The 8,418-nt window shown below is 45.9% G+C and overlaps 1 protein-coding gene across 2 annotated transcripts in view; it reads left to right on the top strand.

Annotated features, from left to right (window-relative positions):
• The first annotated feature begins 327 nt into the window (after positions 1-327).
• Positions 328-8,418, top strand: part of NCKIPSD (NCK interacting protein with SH3 domain) — a 94,945-nt gene continuing 86,854 nt past the window's right edge. Inside the window, exon 1 of one of the 2 annotated variants that reach the window (XM_034775892.1) lies at positions 328-569. In XM_034775892.1, coding sequence (XP_034631783.1) covers positions 399-569 — 171 coding nt within the window. In that variant the 5' untranslated portion in view covers positions 328-398. The remainder of the gene's footprint in view (positions 570-8,418) is intronic. The other variant, XM_034775891.1, reaches the window with a different exon arrangement.

Here is an 8,418-nt window from a genome sequence, read left to right as displayed (position 1 = left end):
GAACACAGTAATGAGCTGGGGGAGAAGCTACATGCAGGGGGGAGGGGCTGCCCCGTGGCGGGGCAGGAGTCACGCGGGTGGAGGGGCTGCCGCTGACCCATGCGGGGGGGCAGGAGCCATGCAGGGGGGAGGGGATGCCTCCTGCGGGGGCGGGAGCTGGAGCCATGCAGGGGGGAGGGGATGCCCCGGCAAGAGTCACGCGGGGGCCAGCAGACTCGCTAGGCGGGCGCAGCAGGGGGCGCTCACGTCTAACAGAAGGAGCAGACAAGGAGGCGGTCTACGCGGTGACGTCATTAGGCATGGATGACGCGGCGCGTTGGTGGGTGGGTCCGTGTTGACATCGGGAGCCGGCAGCCGAGGGCCGCGTTGTGTCGCTCGCCGGCCACCCGCCCGCCGCCATGTACCGGGCTCTGTACAGCTTCCGCTCCGCCGAGCCCAACTCGCTGCCCCTCGCCGCCGGGGAGACCTTCCTGCTGCTGGAGCGGAGCAACCAGCACTGGTGGCTGGTGACCCGCGCGGGCTCCGGGGAGACGGGCTACGCGCCGGCCTCCTACCTGCAGCGGCTGCAGGTCAGGGCAGCGGGCCGGGGAGATGCGCTCCGTGCTTCGTGGCGGCGGCAGTGGGGCAGTTCAGCCCTTTCCCCGGCGGAGAGGGACGAGCCGGGGTGGAGGGGACGGGCTGTGTTGGGGGGACGAGCCGAGGGCGGACCGGCCGTGTTGGGGAGACGGGCCGGGCAGGAGGAAGGGGATGGGCCGGGAAGGGAAGAGCAGGGGCTGACGGGGACGGGCTGTGTTGGGGAGACGGGCCGAGGAGGGGAGAGGACAGGTTGCATTACGGGGAGGCCAGGCTGTACGGGGTTGCTGGAAAGGGGGAGGCCAAGCTGTGTTGGGATGGCCTCTGGGGAAGTTACTACAGGCTGTGTGTGGGCGAGGGAGGGTGGGGTTTGTGTGGGGGGCACTACAGGCTGTGTAGGGGACTCTCTCCTGCAGTGGCTGCAGACTAGCATTTGGGGGTACAGAGCTGGCCACTATCCTGGCTGTCCCACATCAGAGGATGAAGTGTGGCCTTTTATCTCTGTAGGACAGGGCTTAGCATGAAGAACAGGGAGACTGTACTTCAGAGACTGACTGTGATCTGAACGTCTGGAGTGCAGGCTTTGGAGGGTACATCTTCTGGGGAAGGGCTATGTGCTAGCCTCTTCCCTCAAAAGTTACAAGTCAGGGGGTGCTATGCTAGCAAGAAAGTCTATGCACAGGCCTCCTGTCCCCCAGAGAGGCAGTGTCAAATGATCGTCCTGAAGTTCTTGGATCAGCTTGTACTGCCCAGGGGAGATGTGACTCCTAGCTGCAGCAATATAGGATCATGAGGCTAAGGGCAGGTATGAGGACCACTACCCTGGAGAGATGGGCTTCTTACGTCTTGCTGAGGTGACATTTTGGTGGTCAAGGACCAGGAAGCACTGACCTGGTGATCGAGCTGTGCACTGAACTTCTGTAGGTCAGGACCATAGAGAAGCGATATGGGACTTAACCCATGCCCTTAGAGTGATGTGTTGGCCCCTACATATAATGGTTACTGGTGAGAAGACAAGGGAGTCAGGGGGCATCGGTATGGGAGAAGACGTTATGTGCTAGTTTCCTATCACCTGCACTCATCAGAGAGCCTGAGGAGAAGGAGAAGTTCACATGGCCTACGCTGGTGAGACTACATATATAGTTAGTCTACTCTGAGAGGCTATGAGTGAGTGGATGGTAGGCTGTGTGCGGCTTATAACATCTGGAGTTACCAGTGTGGGTTGCTTTTAAATTATGCAGTTATCACAATCTATGTGTTAGATGTAGGGGCCAACACATAACCCGTGCCCTTAGAGTGAAGTCCCATATCGCTTCTCTATGGTCCTGACCTACAGAAGTTCAGTGCACAGCTCGATCACCAGGTCAGTGCTTCCTGGTCCTTGACCACCAAAATGTCACCTCAGCAAGACGTAAGAAGCCCATCTCTCCAGGGTAGTGGTCCTCATACCTGCCCTTAGTCTCATGACCCTCATGTGTTAGAGCAGATGTGCAGAGAATTGCTTTGAGAATGACTATTCACAGCTACTACTGTGTATAAGTGAGAATGTTTAGCAGGAGATCAGCAATCGCACCCATTCCACTAATGTAGAGAATAATACAGAGACTAATAACAGGCCTGTCCCAGCACTGATGAGAGGGCTGGGGGAGAAGCCACGAACAACCAGCTGTAATGATAGGGGCAGTAATTATAGTCAAGTCAGTGACATTAGTAATTATAGAAAATGAGAGGACAGACTCCTCCAGCCCTAATAGGAGTCAGTGATGAGGGCTTATGCAGTAATCACAACAGCAAGGATAACCCATACGTTTTTGTTGGTGCTGTAGAAGATAAAACTGTATGCCCTCTTTTACAGGGTGATGGCATGTTTTAATGGAGGGTTCCTGGACAAAACATGGATCCTGCAATACCCTTGTTATATGTACTGTTTGGGTCAAGCTTTTTATCCTCCTAATCCCAGGGTTTGCAATGGTGCCTACAATATCTCTAAGTTGCATATACCAAATAAGTCTGTATAGAAGTACACACATGTTACAGGTACATTTTTGGTCTCCCTGAGAGAATACAGCCCAGAATGTCAATAGAAACCAATTTATTCTAATATGCTGGTGATTTTCAGATATCTCTAGTCTTGTGATTAAAATAGTAAATTTGTTTTTAAATAATTTCAGTGTTTGCTGATGTGTTCTATAATTAGATTTCACCAATCCAGTAACAAATGTGATCTCCTGAAGCACTGGAACAATCTTACCATGGAGTCACAGACAATCCCATGGGGTACGCCAGTCTATCTTGCCACCCAGGCAAGCTGGACTTAGTGATAGTTGGTTTCCATACACCAAAGATCACAAAAAATTCAGTTTGTACCCCAGATCTCACCCCAAAGACCACACTTGTAGGCAGTCCTATAGTAAACTAAGGATTTATTAACCAGGGAAAATAAATTAGTTATTTACAGGTTAAAGCAGGCAAACCTATATACACAAATTAGTTACAATCTATGGTTTTAAAAGATTACAGATTTGTAGTCACCTGTCAGCATTGAATGTCTTTTAGGGCTAACCCAGGTTGACCTAGGACCAGGGCAGGCACCAGGCAACCAAGCAAATGCTTGGGGTGGCACCTGGTAAGGGGCGGCCAATCTTGGAGTGGTGGGTGGCAGCGCAGCGCAGCATTCCGCGGGGGGGTGGAGGGTGGGACGGGCTCCAGCGGCGCGGCGCTCGGCAAGGGGGGCGGGCTCTGTCGGCGCTCGGGGGGGTGGCGGGTTTCGGCGGGGCGGCGCTTTTTTTTTTTTTTTTGCTGCTTGGGGCAGCAAAAAAGTTAGAGCCGGCCCTGCCTAGGACCTCTTTGCTTCTGTTTCGTAGCTCCAGCCCTGTAAGAGTTGAGCAGCAAATGAGAGAGAGAACATTTTCTTGTGTCCCTGTTTTATCCCCTTCTTCCAGCATTCATGCTGATGGGGCAGGCTACTGCTCGTAGCGCCTTCATGGGTTTCAGAGGGTCATTAACCAAGTCTTTGTATCCTGATGTTCCACAGTGGCCCATTTAGTTTTGATTGTCCTTCTTGATGGGCCGTGGGCCATTTCCCATGACTGGCTTCACAGGTTCAGAGCAAGCATTTTTACAATTGTAAAGCAAAACTTTCATATCCCCTTATAGCATGGGATAGAGACATTACGAGTGAAATTAATGCATGCAGCAACTTACAAGCATTCCATAGAGTCTAAACACATTCTTATAAGTCTAACACCAATTTTGAACTATACTAACATACAGGTGAGCTGGTCTGGTTTCCAGCTATGAATTTGTCAGTGCTTAGCTGATGCCTACAGCCTTGGCAAGAGCTGGCACCTGGTCTGCCAGTGTCACACTAAGATTAAACCTCTGCCCTTGAATAAGGATCCTATCCTGCACCCTTATTCATGACAATGGTCCGACTTCAATGAGATTACTTGTGTGTAAGAATCAGGTGCTAAGATATTTCACAGCAGTTACAAAGCAGATGATCTACTTAAAACAATATATATTTTAAAATGTGATTGGGCAATAAAATGGCAAATTAAATTTAATGTGGATAAATGTAAAGTAATGAACATTAGAAAAAATAACCCCAACTATACATACAATATGATAGGGGCTAATTTAGCTACAACAAATCAGGAAAAAGATCTTGGAGTCATCATGGATAGTTCTCTGAAGATATCCATGCAGTGTGCAGAGGCGGTCAAAAAAAGCAAACAGGATGTTAGGAATCATTAAAAAGGGGATAGAGAATAAGACTGAGAATATATTATTGCCCTTATATAAATCGATGGTTCTCTCACATCTTGAATACTGTGTACAGATGTGGTCTCATCACCTCAAAAAAGATATACTGGCACTAGAGAAGGTTCAGAGAAGGGCAACTAAAATGATTAGGGGTTTGGAATGGGTCCAATATGAGAAGAGATTAAAGAGGCTAGGACTTTTCAGCTTGGAAAAGAGGAGACATGATAGAGGTATATAAAATCATGAGTGATGTGGAGAAAGTAGATAAGGAAAAGTTATTTACTTATTCCCATAATACAAGAACTAGGGGTCACTAAATGAAATTAATAGGCAGCAGGTTTAAAACAAACAAAAGGAAGTTCTTCTTCACACAGTGCATAGTCAACTTGTGGAAATCCTTGCCTGAGGAGGTTGTGAAGGCTAGGACTATAACAGCGTTTAAAAGAGAACCTCCATGAATTTATCCAATTAAGTCCATTAATGGCTATTAGCCAGGATGGGTCAGGAATGGTGTCCCTAGACTCTGTTTGTCAGAGGGTGGAGATGAATGGCAGGGGAGAGGTCACTTGATCATTACCTGTTAGGTTCACTCCCTTTGGGGCACCTGGCATTGGCCACTGTTGGTAGACAGGATACTGGGCTAGATGGACCTTTGGTCTGACCCAGTATGGCTGTTCTTATGTTCTTATAATCCTCTATGGACCTTCTCCAACCTACCTCTTGTGCCATTTCTTTCTGTAGTCCCTTGCTTCATCTGCTCATCTAGCAGTGGGCTCTTCTTTGTCCTTTCTGCCTTTCTATTTTGCTTTAACTCTAAAGTATTTTCAAGCTACAGGCATGAAAGCTGCTTCAGAAGAGTTGTATTGCTAGTATATTAATAACTAATATTAAAATGAATATGAAAGCAGGGTTATGACAAGCCATGAAAATGGCTTCTGGTACTTCATATTTGTTTTCCTTTAGTTCAAACCTGACTTTCCTAACTGGCATTTCAACCTGTTACCAGGATATAGCATGGAGCTTTTTCTGCCACCTCTGTATTTGACAATAAAGGTTCTGGAGCCAGAACTTGACTGGTGATCACGCTGATGATGCATGAGGCAGAATAAAATTCAAATGGCTGCTCTGTCATTATAACAATGCTTAGTTGTGTTGACTGCCTCTCATTCAGTGATATCATAGGGCTTTCAGGTCAGCTTTTCAGAGTTGTCTGGAGTCAAAATTTGCTTTTATCAGTTAACCAAGTAGAACTGACATGGAAAAAACTTTCTCTGACTGAAGCTTTGCTTTAAACAGTTCAGTGGACTGTCTGAGACAAGAATGCAAACAAGTCGTACCACATCTCTAATAAGTTTGATGCTAATTAATGACAAGATGCTGAAAGGTAATTAATGTCACCATGATCACTACAAGAATAACAAAGCTAACGATTAGTGACAGTGTGTACTGAGCAGGGAAAGAAAGCATGTCGCCAATGGGAAGGAGTCACCATTGCAAACATAAGTCAGCAGATTCATTAACAGTGCAGTCAGGTTGTTGGTGAGCAGTACATGTCACGACAATCACAGTCAAAAGAAGTAAACATCTCATACTGCTAATGCTTCCCAGAGGAATCTTGCTCACAACAAGGAAATTAAAATAATGTCAAAGGGGGAACCTTTGCAGAGAGCAGGTGAGTTTTCCCTGGCACTGTCCGTACCAGGAGAATTACCATATATATTCGTTCATTAGCCTGTTCGTTTAGAAGCCGCCCCCCCCCCCCCCCCAAGCTGGATAGATAAAATAACAAAAACTAGATGACCCTTTCATAAACCGACCCTATATTTCAGGGGTTGGCAAACTTTGGCTCCTGGCCCATTAGGGTAAGCCCCTAACTGGCCTGGACGTTTTGTTTACGTGGAGCGTTCATAGGCATGGAGCCTCTCAGCTCCCAGTGGCCACAGTTTGCCGTTCCCAGACAACGGGAGCTGCGGGCAGTTGTTCCACTTCCCGCAGCTCCCATTGGCTGGGAACGGCAAACCGCGGCCACTGGGAGCTGAGAGGCTCTGTGCCTGCAGATGCTCCAAGTAAACAAAACATCCCGACCCACCAGCAGCTTACCCTGACGGGCCGGGAGACAAAGTTTTTTGACCCCTGTTATATTTTAAAAGTTGGCGTCACTAGAAACACTCAAAAGTTTTGCTAGAATTAACTTAATGTAATCTAACGAAAAACCTGTTATAATAATAATTGAACAAATAAGTATTCACCTTCAAAATTAGTCAATATTTAAAATCAAGAAATGGATATTTAAAAGAAGTAACTTAGAACAATATGAGACTTTAAAAAGTCTTAAAATCCTTCAAAGTCTGAATCAGTCTCTGATTCACCAAACAGTTCATTAAACTCTGCTTCAGTCACAGCTGCACCTGCATTGTCATCGTAGATGTCGTCAGTGTCGTTTTCAGACTCAGATTCCTTCTCATCATCAGCCTCTGTTGTCATTATCCAATATGGCATCATCTTTTGACCCGTCAAGTACATTGCTGATACAGCATTTCCGAAATGATTTTTCTATCATTTCCGAGGGAATGGACACCCACGCATCCTTGATCCCCTGGGTGAACAGATTGATTTCGGGCTTCATAAGATTCCTGCCTTTTGTCAACTTCGCCATGCCTGTGCACATCCATTCAGACCACATTTTGCGTAGCCTGTCTTTAAAGGGTTTGTTCAGGCAGACATCAAGCGGTTGTAGAACTGAAGTTAAGCCTCCAGGTATTACAACCAAAGTAGTTTTCATATTTTTGGATACATTTTTCACCTCATCCATCTTGTGTGCCTGAACATGTCCCAAACGAGCATAGCAGGTTTCTTGAAAAGTGCTCCTGGTCTCTTATTCCACACTTTTTCCAGCCATTCAGTAGTCCCACTTTCATCCATCCATCCCTTTTCATGTGCACGTACGATGACACCAGCAGGAAATTTCATGTTTTAGGCAAGGTTTTTCTTTTAAAAATAACAGGAGGGAGCTTTGATCCATTTGCCAAACATGATAAAATCACCATAACATGGATTTTTTTCATGGCCAGTGGATGTAATTAAAATTGTTTTTTCACCAATACCGGTTACCGTTCTGTTGCTCGGGAGATCGAATGTCATCAGTGTTTCGTCCATATTTCCTATTTGTGACAGTTCAAATGCATATTCCTTTTGATATTTTATAATAAACCTTGGAAAGATTCGATTTTTTTCTTCCAGACGTCTCGGCAGCTTTTGTTCGCTGATGAAGACGGAGACCATGACGGTTCATGAAGCAAGTACACCACCCCACTGATGCGACAAACATTGATGGCTTTACTGACTTGTATTTGTCATCTTTCGACATTTGGAGAGCACGCAGACGGATTCCAGTTCTAGTGACAATGTACCCATTTTGTTGATATTCAACAATCCAATTATTGAGATCTTTCTCCAGCTCAGGAAATTGAAGCGTCCCTCGTTGGACATTTTCTCTTGCTTCTTGGCATGTTTTGTAACTTTTTTGCCATTCTCTTACTTGCTTCTCATTGATACACAATTCACCAGCAGCGGCGCAATTATTGTTTGCTTCTGCATATCCAACAATTTTAAGTTTGAATGCTGCGTGATAAGCAGACCATTTTCTTTTGATTTCACTGTTCATTTTAAATACTAGTATGAAAATAGATTATTATTATTATTATAGTTATAGATTTTGTAGGACTTTATATAGGAATGTCACCTGCTTTATCACTGTCAAATTATTCTTTGTTTATTTCAAAGCAGCCCTGTAGATTGGCATGTCTGTGACGATAACAGGCTATTTAAATTTTATTAGAGCTTCCATCAATTCTGCACGTTATATTTTCATATTGGCTCAAGACTTTTGAGGTCCATTGGTAGAAATGCATGAAGAGATCAAATTACACAGTAGCGGACTGACACTGGTGCTATAGTACTATCGTTCATTGTATTTTTCTGATTGGCTTGTAAGGTGTAGCATTTTGTGAAATGCATGGGTCAAATGTCATGCAGATCTGCAGCACTGCTCTTTTAGAATTCATTTCAAGCCAATCTAGT

The sequence above is a fragment of the Trachemys scripta genome, chromosome 7, assembly GCF_013100865.1.
Source record: "Trachemys scripta elegans isolate TJP31775 chromosome 7, CAS_Tse_1.0, whole genome shotgun sequence".
Taxonomy (NCBI): Eukaryota; Metazoa; Chordata; order Testudines; family Emydidae; genus Trachemys; species Trachemys scripta.
This window is presented reverse-complemented; position numbering and strand designations above follow the sequence as displayed.